Source organism: Mytilus trossulus, chromosome 7 (assembly GCF_036588685.1).
Source record: "Mytilus trossulus isolate FHL-02 chromosome 7, PNRI_Mtr1.1.1.hap1, whole genome shotgun sequence".
Taxonomy (NCBI): Eukaryota; Metazoa; Mollusca; class Bivalvia; order Mytilida; family Mytilidae; genus Mytilus; species Mytilus trossulus.
Window position 1 is genome coordinate 78901168 of NC_086379.1, and position 21961 is coordinate 78923128.

The following is a 21961-nucleotide window of genomic DNA, read 5'->3' on the forward strand; positions in this document are numbered from 1 at the left end:
TACGCGTATGGTCCGACCGTACGCGTATGGTCGGGGTAATTAACACTCTGTTACAGTTTACTTTTAATACTTCTAAACTCTTCATATGGTATGACTGTTCATCAAAAAGACGCTATCATAAAAGTAATTGTATTAATATATTATAATAAAAAGATAAGCTAAATAAAAATTAGCCTAGTTAATTTTACTTACTTGTCAAAACTATAATAAACACATTTTATACTTATGGTCATTACCAATGGCCAATACGATTTGTTATTACGAGTGAATGGCAATATTTCGATTTAAAAAAAATAAACTTCCAAAAATTTCTTAATGAACTTAATTTTTAAATTGTTATTTGGATGGAGAGTTGTCTCATTGGCACTCACACCACATCTTCCTATATCTATGAACAACATTACTCAATTAAGGAGTAACTGGAAAGTAACATAGTTTATTTAAGTGGTTTGTGAATATGATGTATTGCAGTCATGTTACGATATTTGAGATCTAGAGCTTCTTTAAAAAAATACACCGTAGACATATCGGAATGGCCCAAGACCTCGAGTTCACTGTACGCAGAGCTACAAAAAGACTAGCTTTTCACTAGCAAAACAAAAGGTGTAAATGAAAAGGATCGTGCACAACCCAGACTTGCAAATGCAAAAGAAATATGATACTGCATGGAAGTAAATGTGATTAACGATGAAAACTAACTATGGCATCAATATATAATTTTTACGTAGTATATTATAAAAATAATGCATTGTCATGTTACCATCATTTTTTTAGATAAAGTTTTTGTGTTATTGAAACTTTTATAATGTAATTAAAAAAAATATATACCTAGATGGTCCAAATACTCATATGGTCTGGCCCGTTAATAACCAAACGAGTATTATACTCATATGGTCCGACCATACGCGTACGGTCGGACCATACGCGTATGGTCGGACCATATGAGTATACGCATATAGTCATGACCATATGAGTATGGTCCAAATACTCATATGGTCCGGAACATTTATATTATTTATAATGCATCTTTTACCGAGTCTCCAAAGGAAAAGAGGTACACTTATGCTACTTAAGGACCAAAAAACTGAAGTACATATTGTAATATACAATAAGCCCCTTAAAGTGTAACCAGATGCTCCGCAGGGCGTAGCTTTATACGACCGCAGAGGTTGAACCCTGAACAGTTGGGGCAAGTATGGACACAACATTCAAGCTGGATTCCGCTCTAAATTTGGATTGTGATTAAATAGTTGACACAGCATAGGTTTCTGACACAGAATGAATGTATTCAAATGAACTTAATTTTTTGTTTTCTCTTAGAGCAATTCACTATGCTGTTGAAAATTAATCCTCTCAAAAAAATGTTTGAAGAAATTTTCTTTTTATTTATGAAATTTCAAATGAGAAAAATTGAACCCAATTTTTTAATCACATCCCCCTTTCCCTTATTCCAAAACTAATTTCAATTAAAATATTCTAATGGAGTTTGCAACAATTACTACTCATTTAAATACATCATAAAATATTAAGATATAAAAAAACTGCTTGTTATCACTGAATGGTAAAGATTATTTAAATTTATCAGTTGGTAGTAAAAAGTGAATATACATTGTATATTATATATAACAAAGATTTAAGTTGATTCTGGACAAAGAAAGATAACTCCAATTAAAAAAAAATCTTGCAGATATTTCTTGCTTACTTTACTGGACAAAGAAAGATAACTCTTAATTAAAAAAAAATTTGCTATTTCACAATATTGTGAAATTAGATATTTCTTGCCATTGCACAATACTGTGCAATTGAAAAGACTTGATATTGCACAATACTTAATATAATAATTTTAGATCCTGATTTAGACCAACTTGAAAACTGGGCCCATAATCAAAAATCTAAGTACATGTTTAGATTCAGCATATCAAAGAGGCCCAAGAATTTGATTTTTGTTAAAATCAAACTTAGTTTAATTTTGGACCCTTTGCACTTTAATTTAGACCAATTTTAAAACTGGACGAAAAATTAAGAATCTACATACACAGTTAGATTTGGCATATCAAAGAACCCCAATTATTCAATTTTTGATGAAATCAAACAATGTTTAATTTTGGACCTCGTTTTGGGCCAACTTGAAAACTGGGCCAATAATCAAAAATCTAAGTACATTTTTAGATTCAGCATATCAAAGAACCCCAAGGTTTCAATTTTTGTTAAAATCAAACTAAGTTTAATTTTGGACCCTTTGGACCTTAATGTAGACCAATTTGAAAACGGGACCAAAAATTAAGAATCTACATACACAGTTAGATTCGACATATTAAAGAACCCCAATTATTCTATTTTGATGAAATCAAACAAAGTTTAATTTTGGACCCTTTGGGCCCCTTTTTCCTTAACTGTTGGGACCAAAACTCCCAAAATCTATACCAACCTTCCTCTTATAGTCATAAACCTTGTGTTTAAATTTCATAGATTTCTATTCACTTATACTAACGCTATGGTGGGAAAACCAAGAAAAATGCTTATTTGGGTCCCTTTTTGGCCCCTAATTCCTAAACTGTTGGGACCGTAACTCCCAAAATCAATACCAACCTTCCTTTTGTGGTCATAAACATTGTGTTTAAATTTCATTGATTTCTATTTACTTTAACTAAAGTTATTGTGCGAAAACCAAGAATAATGCTTATTTGGGCCCTTTTTTGGCCCCTAATTCCTAAACTGTTGAAACCAAAACTCCGAAAATCAATCCCAACCTTTCTTTTGTGGTCATAAACCTTGTGTCAAAATTTCATAGATTTCTATTAACTTAAACTAAAGTTATAGTGCGAAAACCAAGAAAATGCTTATTTGGGCCCTTTTTGGCCCCTAATTCCTAAAATATTGGGACCAAAACTCCCAAAATCAATACCAGCCTTCCTTTTATGGTCATGAACCTTGTGTTAAAATTTCATAGATTTCTATTCACTTTTACTAAAGTTAGAGTGCGAAAACTAAAAGTATTCGGACGACGACGACGACGACGACGACGACGCCAACGTGATAGCAATATACGACGAAAATTTTTTCAAAATTTGCGGTCGTATAAAATTTCTTCATCTCTAGTGACTTTTCATCAACTCACACCAACTTTTATTGTGACATCATTGATTCTATCTCCATGTTTTAGTTTTTTTGTATTACAGTATCTCAACTTTGACATAGTTATAAACTTATAAGTGTAAATCTTATTTTAATTTTAGGGAAAAATAAGGGAAAATATGGCACCCTGTCCTTGTATAGAAAGATTTCTAAATATGAAGGTAACAGGATTAAGATGGAAATATCTTGTCCTGCTGATCATTTGTTTACTGACAATTTTGTTGTCCATGTATCTACTATAAAAAAAATTGCCAAAAAACTCATATTTATTTGGGAAAGCAAATTTACAGATATAACATTGTTGGGTTGATGTTTAGATGATTTGTATATATATTTATTCATATACAAATATCAATTTGAATAGTGTATCCATGTTGAATAATGAATAACAACTTACAGCTTGAGATGACTCCTGGTCCCCTGTATCTCCATCAGAACTGGAATATTTGGTATCATCTTTATCAGAGCCAGGTATAGCCATTCTTAGATCATCAGAGGATACTTTTTGTGCTTTTGACCTTGTTTTGTCCTTGATTCTGGCACTGGGTGATTTTGCACGCTGTTTCCTCTCATCTTCTTCTTTCTTGCTCTCACTCTTTTTAGGCCTTGTTGGATCAACAGAAGTTGTTGATGCAGATACTGGAGTTACGTTTTCACTTCCCTCTACAAATCTATTTAATGGAAGACTATCAACAGCAGAATCACTAGCAGACATTTTGAGCTTTGGTTCATCACCTGCATCAGCTATATCCCTAGATAGAGTAGATTGTTCTGGAACCTGAACATTTCCTAAGTCAAGTCCTTCCAAACTATCACTCATTTCGTTAACCTTTAACAACTGTCCTACATTCACAGCTAAATTAATATCAGAATGATGTCTACGAGAATTTTTTAAACTTTCTTTCTTTTTAGTGTCTTGTTTACTATCACTAGAAGCTGCAGTGCCAAGTCTACCATTGACAGCTGCCTGGTCTAATTCTTCTGAACCTTGACGAGAAGAGTCAGTTGAAGAAGATTTAGACTCAGATTTAACATTTGAGTTTTGTAAATCCATAACAAGACGAACAGCTTTCATCCAGTTGTTTCTTATGCCAGAGGTCATTGCTGATAACAAATACTCTCCATTCCTTGTCTGTAACAAGTAGAAATATAACATTTTAACCTCACTTTGGCTTAAAATAAACAAAGTCAGAAAGAGACATTTGACTTACTGTAATCCAACTTATTTTTTAGGAGTAGAAAAATAACATGAATATAAATCAAAAGAATAAGTAAATCTTAGATTGTTCTTTATACGACTACCTCAAGTTAATTTGAAAATCACGAAATTAATTCGCAGCAAAATGGGATAGAAAGGGCTTAAGGCAAAATAAAGTATCCGTGAAAATAAGTTTGTTTACAGTATATGACTATAAAAAGTTGGTATTTGAAAATCATCCTTCAAATTGAATATATAGGGTATTTCTTTATATTTTACTAAAACCTGATGAAAGAGTTAATGCACAATAAAGATCAAATCAATCCAAGCTCCATTACAAAAATTAAGATCAAAATGATAACTTTATTTAGACTTACCTTTATACGAAATCCATAATTCCTACCAATACTGACTTCAACAATATCGTAACATGTAGATAAATCTATTCTACCATCTAAAGTGTTGGTTTCCTCGGCTTTGGCATCTTTATAATAACGTAAAGAGTTTCCAGTCAAGACAAACCAATGCTTCTTCCAATCTTTTTCTGATATACCTTGCTTGATCAGCCAGCCCTTCTTCATGTACATAAGATCCTAAAATCAAACACATTATTTTACTCAACATTTTAACCATACCTTGACTTAACTAGTACGCATGGTTCAGTGACATTTAAACTTGCTTAAAGCATCTGTTTGGATTTTATTTCAGCCGATTTGTTAAACACAGAAAACTCTTACACAAATAAGTATCAATAACAATTCAAAACAAAAGTAACAACCTTACACAGGCATGCTTAAAATCAGCCGCGTCGTAAGATTAAGCATACCTTTTTCAACATTGTTTAAATAACAATCTTTTCTGTTGATAAAATTCTATTTAACCTTCTATTCTCTGATGAACTTATTGTTTACTTCTGATTAAAATCAAAGTAGAAGTTTATTATGTTCAAGATAAACCTATAACCTTGAATAATTAAATACCATTCAATTAGATTTAAGAAAACATGCAAATATTGTGTTCTAAATTAATCAACCCTTCTTTTTCTTTATTTTCAATAAGCAGCATTAAGTTGATTTGAATAAACAACAAATTTTTGCTAATTTGTTACTGGCAAGTCTAACAGTCCATTCTTGATTTCAAGCATTAATCATTCTGATTTCATTTCCACTTTTGCTCTTTTAGCCTTCAATTGTAGCTATACATATCAACTTCTAAACTCTGGCTTCCTGATTTAACAAACTCATGAGTACCTGCTAATCACCGCCCCTAAGCTTTCATTATACAGACATAAATGTAAAACAAAATCCAGAAATCCTCCATTTATTTTAAACATGCTTTAAAATGCTGTGCTGTCTAGCTCACTCTCACTTCACACAAAATAATTCTACTGAAAAGCTGAAAGTTTTCTCAGGACAAGATTTGAAAGTATAAAACAAGAAATCAAGCAAAGCATTGCAATATTCAAGAAATCTTTCTTTATTCAATAAAAGTTATAAAACAACTTTTTTTTACTATTGGCAGTTCTTCACTTTAGTATACATTCAACTCAAAATGAAATCAAATCAATGAAGGCATTTAGACCTTCCTTTGGATGCACTTCAATAAAAAGTAAAAACCTATAATTCTAGAAAATAACTTGCTTAACACTGTTTAATGCATACCAATACCTAGTTCTACACTATAATCAAAAAAGAAACTCTCTGCTTTACTTTTGAATGCTTCACACATTACTTAATTGTTACCTGACTATAGGTGACAAAGCGTATATGGAAACTCTGTAAACAGACCCTTGTAAAGTGCTTTTTGATAACTCTACTGAAGTTTCTCTATGGCTTTGCTTTGCCTACACAACCTCAAAGCTTATCAAGCTTGCAAACACTTGCTATTCTTACCTTTTGTTTGCTTGCATTACAATATCTAACTTTGTACATAAGCAGACCACAGGCCAGTTCCAACATTTCCATTTGCTCCCTATTATGACCTGGTTTCTCTCTTTGACTGGTTACCTGTATGATTGAGGGGTGTTTAATTACCCAATATATTAAATCTCAGAACCTAAGCCTGAAATTTCTTTTTTTTAACATTTGAAGAATTTTACAAGTGTAATTGACTGATTTTCATCAAGAGCATCTTGTATCCTATTTTCTCCCTGTCTTCACCTTGTCCCAATGTTATTTTGAAAACTTACCTCATATCTCGTCCCTACACTAGCCTGTGCCCCTGCAGGATGCAAGGCTGAAGCTGACTGTGATCTTCCTGCAGCCTGTAACTCACTAGATTTAGCCATCTGTAATAAAAGATAATATCATTTATTAAAATGACATTAACCAATAGTTAAATGCTTGTCTGCTGAATAATTATCAAAGCAAACTAAACATGGACTTCCAATTATTCTCATACCTCAAATCAATACATTTTCCAAATTCATCATCTCTGGAGACAAAGTGTCTCCCACAACTGATATCAATAATTACAGAATTTTATTGCCTCTCATAACATGCAATATATGCATAAAATGCAACAGATATTAATATGTGTTATCAGCTCTGGTCGTATTGAAGTTTTACAAAACGATATTAATCAAGTAATAAATTCAAAGTCTGGATACAAAAGTTTATCCACACCAACTACAAGTTGTAAAGAGATAAATACTGCATCAGGGATTACAATTTGTACTATATTTCTTTCTTCCTAGATTGTATAACATTACATTTCTAACCTATCTGAAGGTTTGTGAAAGTAAAAGATAAGTTATCTACAATTACAAACTTTGACTCAGTCTTATAATAAATTAAAGCATCTTTAAATCAAAGGGTAATTAAACCTGTTATTGAAGTAGAATTGAATTTCAAAGTAAAAAGCATGAAATATTTCACTACAGTTAGTCAAAGTCACAGACACTGTACATTTTATGATAAATGTAATTCATATGATATTTATTGACGGATACATTTGAAAATGAGGTACTGTGGATTCATTATTATTCGTTGGATATCAATTTTTGTGGATTTCGTGGAACCACGAAATCAAATGTTGAACAAATATCATCTTTTCAATAGGCTTTGTATACAGAGATTGACAAAACCACGAAATCCACTATCCACAAATATGCAAGTTTTCAGCAATCCACGAAAATTGATACCCACGAAAAAATAAATGAATCCACAGAAGCATGACTGCAAGATAAAGTATGGGAGAAAAAATCTCAGAGAGTAAAATTTCTTGCTAAAGTCAGCATCAACAGTAGGTTAGGTGACCAACTATTCCTTGAAGTCACCAGACAAGGGGTGTAACAATACCATTGTACCATGATTAAAAGTAAGTTAGTTTCCTAACTCTTAACTTGGGGTTTAACAAAATTAATGAAGCATTAAATGTAAGTATAAAAGACCTTTTCTGTTTGGTATTAGTGCTTTCATGTTAAACTCCCATATTAAAAATAACACATACATGCATGTATATGCTTCCCTTACTTTACAGCAAATCGATAGAAACATTGCAACATCAGGGCTTATGGTATAGACTCAATATTAACACCTGAGTTCAGATGACATATGCTCAGTTGTCAAATTCGAATTTATTACAGACCAATAACTTAAGACTGGAAAAGTAGATTTTCAAAATCAATAGGAAGATTGTTTTCATGGAACAAAATATTATGTAGATTGTCATAAAGATCTATTCATACAAACATATGCTTATTAATAATTATGAGACATTTATCAAATTGCATCAAAACAAGAAATAACCAGGAAAATTGTTTGAAATCAAAATATAGATTGTCTACCTGTATATGAAATAAAACACTGTTTTTTTGTTTTTTTTTTATTTCATATTAAAAATACTTTCAAGCAATCCAAAGTAATATTTACTAGAAATTTTAGACTTTCATGGTTAGCTTCCAAAAAATAACTAAAAATCAGATGGAAATATACCTTGTCAAAATCTGCAATAAGAGCATACCTGGATTATGATGAGAAGTTCTTACTAAGATACATGAAGAATTAAATTGAACATTACCTATTGATGTCAGTGCCTGGTTATAAATATTCTTGTAGCTGTCAGAGGGCTGAGGCATAACAAAAATGGCTGCATTACATTAGCAAACAATTAGTCCCATACCTCATGTCATAGAAGAAATTTATTTACTAAATCCAGCAATAAACAAATACCTGCCATGTGTGTACTCTTGATGAAGAACATATAATGAAATAAGCTTACTTGAAACAAATCCCAGGTATAACAAACATTTTAAATGTATCCTTTCTACACTAAAAACAATGTTGTCCTTTCATTAAAATCCCAAATTCCAATGATTTTGTACATTTAAAACACTACAATCCGTACTATATGATACCATTAAATATAAGATACCTGTCAGAATTTGTAATTTATGTAAATAATACAACAATCAGGTCACAATTATACAGGTGTGTAATACCATCCAATCTATCAACTCTACAATCCTCCCTAAACATCCATCTTATAGTGGACAAAAAGTGGTGATCTAAACCTTCTTACAAAACAATGGTAGTGTACTTACTTTTAATGTTATATTACATAACCTTTAATTAAACGGCTGTGATTCCGATCTAAAAGAAAATCTTTCTATAATTGTAAGCGATTGTACTTCATTTTGACTCTATTTAATGCACCACTAAATTCTAGATGAAAGACTTAAAGAAGTAAATAATGAACCTTATTTGATTGATATATACGTTAAAATTGAGGGTATCTCTCATTTTTATTTGCCTAATTTGATGTAATCGTACACCAAATCATACAGTCAATATACGTCATTTAATTCATAATGTCTTCTACCCGTCTAAGTGCCTCAGGACCAGGGACGACACATTCCATCACCTTGACATAAAACTTGTCAATACTTATAATTACTTTAAATGTTATTATTTCACTAGTATTCTTTTTTTATTATTCTTTATTATATATCTATTACACACATACACTAATACAAATCATGTGACACTATGAAACGTCTAATAACAAATGTCAAAGTAAGACCTATCAGAAATGAGTGAATTGTAGAAATTTTTATGGATTACTTTGGGGATGAACAAAAGTTTTTACCAACATTTCTTTCATTATATACTATAAAAGTTGACAGATCACAACAGGTATGAGAGAAGTGACCACAAACGAGGATAATTTTTGCCTTCTTTTCAAGTTCTTACCAAAGTAAATTTTATTGAAGTATTGTGTTTATTTCTACAGGGAAACCATAGCTTGAACTACTTATTTACAAAAGTTGGTGTCTTGTCTCTTTTTTGTTTTGAAGAGACAAATCAGGAGGTGTCTCTGTTTTGTTATCAGATCAATTGTTTAATCAAGTGACAAATAAGTTAAACATAAGTCTATTGGTGTTAAGCTCTCATATTGCATTGTGGTTAGGTAATAGGGATGTCATTGGTTGAATCACCAACCAGGGTTAACCACAAACCATTGGTATTTGTGGTATTTTTGTTTTAAGTATTTACATTTTTAAGTAAGAGCAATGAGTTGTCAACTGGTGTCAAGAGTAGTGCACCCTTGTGGGTGATAAGTCTTCCTGCTGAATATATTAACTTGTGCAAACTATGGAATGGTACAAATTCAGTTCAGAGTGAATATTATGAACAGATTTCATGATCTAAGAAGAAAGTCAAAGTTTAAAAGTGAACTAGACCGAATTCAATAACTTTATCTGTGCTTTTTGAACATAAATAAGGCTGTTAGTTTTGTCATTTGAATTGTTTTACATTGTGATTTCAGGGCCTTTTTAAGCTGACTATTCTTTATTGCTCATTGTTGAAGGCCATAGGATGACCTATAGTTGTTAATTTCTGTGTCATTTTGGTCTCTTGTGGAGAGTTGTCTCATTGGCATTCATACCACATTTTCTTTTCTATATTTGTATTTTCAAGAGGAAATGAATTCTTTTTTTTTCATATTGTATAACAAGGAGATTTAATATTTTTCTCTGTTCACATAGATTTTATAAAGAACCTTTCTTATCGCTCTTGTCTGAATTTCTTCATCTTTTAACATTTAACAATACTTTGGATAAAAAAAAGTATCAGTTACTATTTTAGCTGACACCGAAATTTTTGAATTTTCGGTCAAATAACAAAAATAAGTTACAGATTAAAGTATTGTTCATTTGTATGTAGGGTCCAATACAGAAAAAAAGGTCAATCTTTATCATAAACAGTCACATGTGTAGCAGGTTTTAATATTTTGATACAAAGTATAAAAATGTCCCTCTCACCTGACATATTAGACGATTTTTCCAGATGTACAAGTCAACATATAGATCAAGATGATTTATAAGATATAAATAATCAGTATCATCCATTGTGCAACTCAGATAATCATTTCCATATAATACTGAATCATAAAACTTTTATGATGTGCTAGTCTTCATAAATGTCTTATAAATTTGCATAATCCTTCATTTTATCATCTCAATAAAATTTAAATCACATGCTTCAGTATAAATCTGATCAGAAAATGTTAGATTTACTTGACAATTAAAAGTTTTGTTCTTCAGGATATAATCGATGTACTTGTATTTCAAGTAGCAATTTGAACTTTAAAGAAAAAAGAAGTCCAAAGCAGCAAAATTTATCCCATGTCTAAATATTTAGGTGAATTTCAGTATCTTGTGTCAACTTCAAATAAAAGTTAATCCCAAAACTATTGATAAATTAGAATTACTACACCATTTTAAATCAAAACTAAATAAACATCAATTCTTTAGCAGCTGTAAAGGATTATCCTGAATTTGTTAAAACAATTATTTGATATTTCACAAACTTTACAAATTTTATTTATTCAAAGTTGATACCCAAAGTTTTGATGTTATTGACATATTATTGACATTGGTCAGCTAAGCCTTGATTCATCTGATGTGTACACTTTAGTTATCTTTGAACATGAAAAGAGCTGATTAATGTTCTGCTAGTTCCAAGCAAAAATTTGAATAGGTGTCAGATCCAGGTACATGTATGAAACCAAACTGTTTCTGAGATACTTACAAATACATTTGTCAACCGGATAAAACTAAATTCATTTTAAAATTGCAATAAAAATTCCGTTAAAACTTGGTAATAATAAATGAGAGTAATTTTCCCTAAAATACGTAAATATTCATAAAGGTGAAGTATTCTGTCATGTGACAGTAACAGAAGGATACACATTTTAAAGATGAATATTAATGTACCTGTTATCTTGTCTTTTATTACTACCTGAAGATTTATGGCGGACAATACCCCCATTTTGTTGCGAAGTTCTTGTCAACAAACTCTGATTCAATTTAAAGTTGACAAAGTGAGTTTAATTAAGAATATGATATTTGATCAAAGCAGACGGTTTATCAGTTGTTTACTTACATGTACAATGTATCTATTTTCAGGTACTGTAACTGGGCAGACGTGGAGTAGGAATGAAACTTATCACTAAAAACAAGTTATTTTACACTACAAACTAAAACTCTAAAGGAATACAATTACCTACAGTACACCAGTTTTTTTATACATTGGTGAATGAAGTTAATCAATAAATGAGGAATATGTCTTAGGACATGAATGCCCCCGCTCTTCAAAGCTTTCCAATTTTTAAAGTTAAAAATGTTCATTACTCTAGAATGATAATTGATTCAATACCCAAATTCAAACAGTCTGACAGTTTAAGTTTTAATATTGCGTATGAATTTCAAAAAAATTGGATGAGGAAAACTTAAGTAGAATGCAGAAACGAAAATGGGACAGACTGAAGGTCAAGGAAGCACTTAATGCCCCTTTTATATAAGATGCAAATTTGATTTTTTAATGATAATATGAACACATACTTTGAAATATTTCTAAAATGTCGACAAACAATGATTTACAGTATTTTAAGGAAGACCATGTGGAACCAGACTGGAAAACACCAGTATATAGAAAAGCACTGTTTCATTATTTAAACCAATCTGATAGTTTTTCAGCTTATAGTAAGAGGCAGAGATGTTAGGTATGAAAGAGGATGTACTCCCTTTTACCTATATAGTATGTTAAACTGCATGACTCAAGATTAATTTAATAAACTTATAATAAGTTTTGTTCCAACATCAAGCTCTTATTACTATCTAATTATTTTTACTTTGTGCAATGACATGACAGAAATCCAAACAATAATCTGTTATATTTTAAAATATAAAGCTGAAATATCATACATATTTATCTTCATGATCGAGGCCTCAACAATAAAATAACCAAGTTTACTGAATTTCTTGCATAATTTGATGAAAATAATCTGGAATACAGAGTTGTCCCTGCTGTTGATCATGTTTTAGACACTTTATCCATTACACCATTATCCATGTAATTTATTTTTTATCATAATAAGGTTTTATGTAATTAAAAATCCAATTATAATATTTCTACACAAAAACAAAAATATATACAGGTTGACATGTTTACAATCTTGTTTACCAAAATTTCATTTATTTTATCCGGTGATGTTTTCATACGAAAAAGACAGAAAACTTACATTGAATTTTTTTAGATTTTCCAGTTTTATACGTGTATTAACTTTGCTCTTGTTATGAGGATTTTGGTAGTTCTTGATAAATAAATCAATAGGAGATTAATGCATGTAATTAACTTACAACATATGTTCCACCCATCCTCACGGCTTTTTGCAGGGTACTGGATGAATAGCGTTTTGAGTATTGTTCTTATTTGGACAGACTTATGGACAGGAGGACAAAGATTATTATTCTAATGACTGGCATCTAAAACAACTGTCAATGTCAAATTTCTGATCCCAGTTTTAAAATATTTACATCAAGTAGCATGTATTATTTCATACAGATCATTTCAGACAGGCATCACATTTCATTATACCTTCACTTTATATCAACTTATCAAGTCAAATCCAGAATATAAGATCAAATATAAATCAAACTCTTTAAATGAAGGTGCTCATCATCACCAGTTACTATAGAAAAGCCTTCCTCACTTTAATAAAAAGCATAACAGTTTACATTAACACTTCTAACATTTAAAAAACAAGAATGTGTCACAAGTACACGGATCCCAGATGCCCCATCTCCAATATCATTTTCTATGTTCAGTGGACTGTGAAAATGAGGGAAAATCTCTAATTTGGCATTAAAATTAGAAAGATCATATTATAGGAAACATGTGTACTAAGTTTCAAGTTGATTGGATTTCAACTTCATCAAAAACTACCTCCACCAAAAACTTTAACCAAAACATTAACCTGAAGCAGGACAGAGGAACAGACGGACAAACGGACCAACAGACCAGAAAACATAATGCCCATAAATGGGACATAAAAATGAACCAATAATTCTCATTACTGTTTTATTATTTACTAGGGTAGTACTTGAGTACAGTATAAAATTATTACTTCCTTTTAATTTTATGGTGTTTATTTTCAATTTTCCCTATGGGGTCATATAGAACATTGTGTCACATGTTTTATTTTGTTAACTGAGCTATTAGGGTCTATAAGTGACACTTACATTGGTTATTAATGAAAATGAAAGCCATAAATAAATGACCACTTAAGAAGATTTTTAAGCATGTGCTACCTGACAACTTATAAGCTAACCAGTATTTGTCCTTGATATTGATTTTAATAAGTCAAGAATGGAAATTTGAAAAAAAGAGAAAGCAGTGGTACCACAATTGCAATAGTGGCAGTATTTTAATTTTAGATAATAGATAGAGTTAAGAAAACTGTTTTTTGTGATGTGGAGAAGCTTATCATTAATCTTAACATTGACAAAAGTTCTGCATTTGCACGATCACAACAAAAAGATCTTCTCTACCTAGAGATTTTCCTTCTATTTGTTCTTAAATTTTAACAAAAAACATATTTATGTTTTCAAACTATGAAATTGTATTCAGTTCTAATCATACTTTTTTTGTGATTTTGAGAAGCATGTTATTTTAAACAAAGTTAAAAGTTCATGATCATTTTCAGAAAGTGTTATCAATACATGCTTTATGCATTAAGTGCTGTGAGTTACTTTTGTATACAAAATTGGCTACTTATTTCTTTTTATCATATGCTTGATTAAATAACATAATTCAAAATAAATTTATCTGGTAAAGTTAGACAAGAGAACAAGTATTTATCTACTAAACGACCATTTGATGTAGCTGTCTACAGGAAGTTTTAGCAGATTTCTTTTGTATATATTAAGTTATTTTGTAGCAATAATGGAAAGTTCTTTGAGTACAGTTGAAAGCTCCACATTTAATAACAGAAGAAATATAGTGTTATACTTTATGCATATTTTCAGGCATAAGCAATAACAGTTGTCTCCCTTTGACTGGAGTTAAAACAGACAAACAGCATTCTCATCAAAAATTTTGCATTTACCTTGCTACATAACAGAACAAATACTACTATGGATTCATTATTATTCATTGGATACCAATTTTCGTGGCTTTAGTGGATCCAGGTGAAGCACAAAATTAAATGTTTAAAAAACAACAAATTTTCTACAGGCCTATATGCAGACCTTAGCAAAACCAGGAAATTAAATATCCAAGAACATGCAAGTTTTCCATAATCCACGAAAATTGGGTGTGGTACCCCTGAAATAAATGAATCCACAGTATTTCATGTATCCTGACTTCTTGTAATAATATGATGTAGTCCTACCTTGAGTTCATCTGTTTCATTGTCTTTAGATGAGTACACACTGCTTACACTGCCTCTATCACTGGTCCCATCAACTGAATCAGAATGTGTTGTCAACCTATCTATACCAGATAAGGATGTCCTATTACCCTTCTCGGGTGCCAGGGTAAACTGTGAATGGAAATCTTTCAGACTGGATGATCGCTCTCTATGTAATCTGTTCCTCTCAGTTGTATTTTTTGGTCGTGTGATACCTGATCTCTCTTCTGGTTTCTTTGTTGCACTACTAGGTGGCGCTAGCGGCTGTGTCAAAGCAGGCTGTGAAGCTGTCTGTCTGCTATTATTAGCTAGAGTTTGCCAGGTATTCCTTGGTAATGTGAAGTATGGGTTATTTACAACCTTTGGATCATTAAGAATATTTTGAGCGCCATTTAATTTGTCTAATTGTTCTCCTGACCTGCTGAGATAGCGTGAAGCAGCCAAATCTAATCCCACCTCATCTGATGATAAATCATGTAAACTACTACTCTTACGAAGGCCATCTTGTAAGTGCTTATCTCCCTTGTGCTTCATATTTCTAACACCACGGTAGGTCATATGAGTTTCCTTTGGTTTAACTTTCTCTACCTGAAATCTTCCTGTAGTAATAGCTGCAGTGTCAGCACTTTCACCTGACAATCTACCACTGTCCAAAGGCTGAAATAATAAAATACCATATTAGGAGATTCTTCAAAATGGTAATATCTGTATCCCTTTCCAATGCATGTCATAGATCATTATGAAAAATTACTTTGTTTATATGTCCCCGTAGTAATTAATGTGTTGAGTTGTCTTAAAACAAATTATTCGCTTTACTACCATCCAAATATTGGGAACAAGTGAACCATTTTATATTTTACCAAGCATACATCCATTTATAATTCTCTCAAAGGATCATTTTCAAAGCTTGTAAAACACAGTAAACTTAATCAGGAAGAAGTTTGAATATGAATTCCTGTAGGAATATAGAGTAAAAAATTCTTACATTTTTAAACAGATGTATTGGTCTCCATTTAGAAAAGGAGAAGAGTAACTTGATAAATTTAGAATTACAAGAATTTTTAGATATATATCTTACTGCTATCTTGTCTTTGCTACTAAAGATTGGCATAGTAAACCTCCTGTTCTTTGGTTTCTGCAGACTTCTTGGATACACTACAAGAGCATCATGCCACCTGAATAAGATAAGTCAGCAAATTATTTTCAATTATTAATGCTTATCATGTAGTCATTAATTTTATAACAACTTAAACAGATCGTTCGATGCATTTTATTTTGGATTTCAAATGATCAATCAAATTGTTCATCTGTTTGTTTTTTGCATGTTTTGTGTACAGAATAATATAAAATCATTGAAATTTACGTTAATGTTAACTAAACATGCTAAAAGAACATCATTGTTTAGTCATTTCATACATGTATAGCAAAAAAATGTTAAGTATTAGAGAAAATTTATATAACCCATTACTTCTTTAAATTTATTATAAATGTATATCAAATAATAAAAAAAATATTTTTATATAAAGTTGAACACTATTGACAGGAAGGTGTACTTGTTCATCCCTGTAACAGTCTGTATGATTATCACAAAAATGAATTTTTCCAATAACTTTTTGGTTTGATATGAAATGACTGAATCCTGATGCCCTTTCTGTCCAAAGATTTAGACCTTACCACATAATTTCTTCCTTAGAAGCAGCTTTAATGTATGTTGTTTTGTCTGGTGTGATGACAGCCAAGGAACAGTGATGGGTGGTTAGTTTTTCTGCATCCTTAACCTCCGTACATTTGTTCATATCTACTATCTGTTGGGGTATAGTGTCAGGCTGGAATAAAAAAACAAGATTATTTATTAGGCAATTATACACTCTCTTAAATTAATCAGGTCAAGGTTATAAATGGCAACTTTCAATTTCAGTTCAATTCTGTATTTACAATATTTTGAGGACCCTTGTTCCACAAACAGCCTCTCCAAAATCTTCCTTTACTGATTATGTACATAATTCACTCTTAAATGTATTAGAATCACTAATATACTATTCAACGGCCTCATGTCTACCATAGTTATCATGATCTATCATTCCCAGAATAGAAAAGAAGACAGGAAAATATTTCAATGGTAATAATTATCTCCCCTTTCTGAAATTTTTCAAATGAGATTCTAGTCCAAAAATTGAAAATAGAATAATTAAAGAACTTTTGATATACATGTATGAATTATGTTTTATTATAAGTTAAACTTACATCTTCATCCACATAGTATGACAGTTCTCCATCATCATACAATCGAAATAATCGTCGCTGCCATCTCTGAAATATTAACAAAAACATCAATGGTTATAGTTATTTCACAATTTTCATAATTTTTGTAAGACCACCACATGTTAATGTGCATGTCTAAATGTCAAGGACTTGTCAGTAGTAGTATTATTTAATTATAAATTATATCTTAGTATTTTTGTTCTGTTGATTATATTTTTTGAGGAATTTCTATTCCCTCCCTTATTTAAAATCACACTATCTCTTTGAATTCAAGGATTCAGAACTTGTCCCACTTGTCTATCAATGAAGATTACATGTTGACTTCAAGATGTTCTTTCTTTGATTGTGATGATGGGTTGCTGCCTCATTGAAATACACCATCATCTCCTTTCATTTATAAATTATCACTGACTTCATAACAGTACAAATTTTCTATATACATTAAAAAAGTTTTTTTTTTTAGTGTGTTGGTCTTTATGATGGTGGTGAAAAAATGCTTTGCATGTGTCTGGGTAAGAGCACTTTGAAATATAAGTAATGTTGGATTCAATATGATATCATTCAATTTCACCTATAATCAGACTTTATTCCTTATGAAGAATGTCTTCATAGCCATTTAACTCCACAATCTTTAATGTGCTTAACAGTACACTGAAAATTCAGAAATTAATGCGAGGTTTTTATTATTGCGAAAAATGCGACTGAGTTGTAAACGCAATAATTTAAACTCGCATTTTGAAATATTTTATATGAATTTAACAGGATTTTTCTCAAAATCGTAAAAATTCAAATCGCATTTAAGCCTAAAATGACATAATCGCAATAATAAATGCATGCGATAATTTCTGAATTTACAGTAGTATATAGGAACATTATTAGCAGAAGTCAAGAAGTGTGAATTGAGAATGGTCCTTTCTGTGTCATTTGTAGAAAGTTTTATTTAAAGTGAATAATTTGGGAATAAAATGTGTGGGGTTAGTTGATTAACTTAGGAATTCTGTATGGTTTTCTATCTATTCCCATTTGTTATGATTCTTTTTATTGAACCCTAAAGAATGCTAGAAAATGCATTAATAAGCATACAGTTTATACCAAATGGATGTGGATAGCTTTATTTTGGTAATCTGCAACTTAAAGTTGTCCTTAATTATTACACAGAAACTTTAACAGCAACTTTTGGGATTAACTGTGATACCAAGAGAGGTAGATTCTTGTGTTGTTCAGTTGAAGCTGGCTATACACATTCCATCCAGAGAAGACCTCCCTTTACTTGTTGTGAATTTCCCTTTCTTTTTGATAAAAATTTATGCCCAAAAAAACACATTCTTCATTTTTAAAACCTCGAGATATATAAATTACATTTAAAGTTAACATAAACTGATGAGATAAAAATGAGTCTTTTTAAAAATAAAATGTCATTATAAAGCAATTAAATATGGTATCTATCTATGAAATGTATATTTCAATTCTTTTCATTTTATTTTGATGATTTCACAATCAGTAGATGTTCAAGGAAACATATGTCATTCCTTCAGTGTTGTGTTTGTGTTAAATGTAAAATTCCTTTCACATTTTTATTTAGAATATTGACCATTAAATTGAATGAAATACAAATCTTTTTGTTGATAGTGAGAGCTTACCCTAGATTTGTCTAGTGGATTATTAAAATCATAATCTGGAGCAACAAACAGGTAGCCACACTTTGAAACTTTTCTGGAAGCCTGAAAAACACAAAAAAAAAACACAATTTGATAAATACATGTATGTCCAAATCATATATCTATAGATATAGGAAGATGTGGTATTAGTGCCAATAAGACAACTAATAATTATTTATAAAAGTATACAATTAATGAACTATAGGTCAATGTACAGTCTTCAACACAGAGCCTTGGCTCACACAGAACAGCAAGCAATAAAGGGCCCCAAAAACTACAAATGTAAAACCATATCTACATGTATGTACTGTTTGGACTGTTTAAGTAATAGATTGAAATGAAAGTTTGCAAGTACAGGTATCTTGTTTTATCAAATTTACTATCATCATCAATATCATATGCCAGCTTTTGAACCTTGATTGTTATAATTCATTTTAATACAGGTATAAATGTCAACATGATGATCTTCTGAATTCTCTGTCTATTCATCACCATTTGGATTAGGAATATCTTAAGTCCATCGAATAGGCAGACTGAGAAAGCAAAAAATTCAAAGATCGATATATAAATGTTGGTATATCAAGTTTAGAAAACATATTCAAGAATGACATGTATAATTTTATTCTACATGTACAAAATGTACTTTTCAATGCCTAATGTCATTTAATAATGTTAAACATGGATGAAAATAGAGTTGGGGTTGTAAAAATAGTATTCCTAACTGTCAATCAGTCTACTATCCTATCATCTATAGAGTACAAATATACAGTCTGAGTATTCCAAACAATGTAAAGAATCATAAGAAAATAGGGCCGGAATAACTGCTGTCATAACGAACAAAAATACTCATAGCAATGCATTGGATCGATATCATATTTCCTATAAGAAAGGCCACACATCTTTGATAATGCCATATCACGATAAACCTGATACTTGTAACTTCATGATGAGACTCTTAAGAATTCAACCATCTCGAAATGTCTCCAAGAAGGAGATGAAAATTGCATTATCTGTTTAAATTAAATCTAAGGTAATGCTTTAACTAATAGAATATTGATTGTTTTGTATAGCTGTTTAACTCGAGAAGATCAAGAATTGAAATGAAACTTTGTAACTCTATCTAATACAGGCCAAAGTACCATACTGGTTCATATGTGTGAATAGTATGTTATAAAAATATTCCTTCACAATGAAGCTATTCCTGCAGTGAATTAATCATATGTATGCAATGAATCCGAAAAAAAAAATACATTGTTTATTTCTTTTTCCCCCTGTCAAATGGGAGTAAATGCAGGATCCATAAAAATTATACCTTATCTACCCTGTCCAACACCCCCTCGCATGAAGGAAGTGGACATTATGTTTCCTTTCAGACTAAATGAGACTTGCAGGTACCACAGATACATATTTGTTTTAAATATTTGGGGTTTTTTAAAGAGCAAAAATTTGTATGTTTATGAGTACGCTGCTCTCTTTGGAAAAGCAGATCCCACAACACAACATGGGCTGTACTGTATCTCTAACATCTGGTTATGAAATCAAGAATGTGTCAGATTTAATAGGGAGTCCATTCCTATTCTTTCAAATTGTTAAACCTGTGTAAGAAAGTGTTTGTAACAAACATGTTCACAAATAAATGTATTATTTTTTTTTTTATAGGAAGGTATATTAAAATTAAATAAAAAGACTTATATTGCCACTCCAAAAATGTATAGTTCTAAACATATGTTTATTGAAAGACAAAACACTGGTGGTCTTATCCTAATTTTGTAACTTAAAAAATGACATGTACTGAACATATGTAAATTAAAAGACAAAACAATAGTGGGTCTATCCTTTTTTTGTATTTAAATTCTTTTAAAGTATATACATGCCCTATTTAACATAAGTTTCACCTGTAATAATATATCACATTTCAAACATTGGTAACCTTCTACATGTCAAGATAATAACCCATATGTTTAAAACTTTACTTCAGATTTCTGCCTGTCAGAAGAATTGATCCTAATGTTATCTCCAGGTACCCACTGACTTTTATTTGTAAACAAATATATGCTAATTTAATGAGTACAGTGATATTCAAAATTATTTGAAGTTTTCAAATTGATGCTTATACATTTGTATATGCAATTGCATAATGCCATTAGACATAAATTTCATGAAATATTTGTTCTATAACTACGATTTAATCAGTTTAATCAGATAAACATGTGCATATGCCGTGCAGTTTTCTCCCCTAAAAATTCTACTTAGTAATCTTTTATTTTGATAATGGAATGCAAAAAAAAGTTAATGCTTTGGTGCATTGCAATGAATGTCTAGTGCATGCACAAAATGTACACTTAGAAAATGAATCACTCTCATAATTTTGATTATTAAATAGTAATAAGGATTATAATCTCAGTGAATGCAAGCTCCCATGTTTTGAGCAAAAAATGGGGGGACTAGTATGAGTGTTTTAATTTCTCTTCTAAACCCTATTATTTTGAAAATGGTAAGTATACAAAAACTCATTTAAGTGCGCCAGACATGCATTTATTACAAAAGGCCAAATACAATATGAAGATCTATGAAGAGCATTCAAGAGGACCGAACTTTTATCAAATTTATACTTTGTAAATATACTTCATGATAAACCATTCCCCACAAAATGTACTACTGCTATGGGGTGTTTAACGCCCTCGACTACCCATTTGGTCTTGCATGGTCAGTAGCAAAATGATTCAGATGATAAGAAGAATTATTTCATGTTTATTGAAACTCAAATGATATTTCAGATATATATACAGAAATAAATAGCAGGTGAAGTTATAGTAATTACAAGTACTTTTACATGTTTTATCATAATACATATATTTGCATATTGTAGTTTAACTAATCATTAAATAATAATGTCCCTTTTAGGGTGACTTTGATATAAAGTAAATGTAAAGTTGACTGGTTTATATTTATTTCACTTAGAATCTCTGATCTTTTGTAGTTAGTATATAAATTGCTCATTAGTAATAAAATG

General features: G+C 30.7%; 1 protein-coding gene across 5 annotated transcripts in view; it reads right to left on the minus strand.

Annotated features, from left to right (window-relative positions):
• Positions 1 to 21961, minus strand: part of LOC134725909 (major antigen-like) — a 53574-nt gene that overhangs the window by 26979 nt on the left and 4634 nt on the right. For 2 of the 5 annotated variants that reach the window (XM_063590192.1, XM_063590191.1), the window contains exons 2-9: positions 18931 to 19011; positions 17273 to 17338; positions 16703 to 16854; positions 16107 to 16203; positions 15011 to 15685; positions 6522 to 6620; positions 4711 to 4926; positions 3533 to 4267 (exon numbers count right to left, since the gene is read on the minus strand). In XM_063590192.1, coding sequence (XP_063446262.1) covers positions 3533 to 4267; positions 4711 to 4926; positions 6522 to 6620; positions 15011 to 15685; positions 16107 to 16203; positions 16703 to 16854; positions 17273 to 17338; positions 18931 to 19011 — 2121 coding nt within the window. Of the gene's footprint in view, positions 1 to 3532; positions 4268 to 4710; positions 4927 to 6521; positions 6621 to 8554; positions 8673 to 8876; positions 9005 to 10598; positions 10701 to 15010; positions 15686 to 16106; positions 16204 to 16702; positions 16855 to 17272; positions 17339 to 18930; positions 19012 to 21961 lie in introns of those variants that run through there. The other 3 variants (XM_063590193.1, XM_063590194.1, XM_063590195.1) reach the window with 3 other exon arrangements.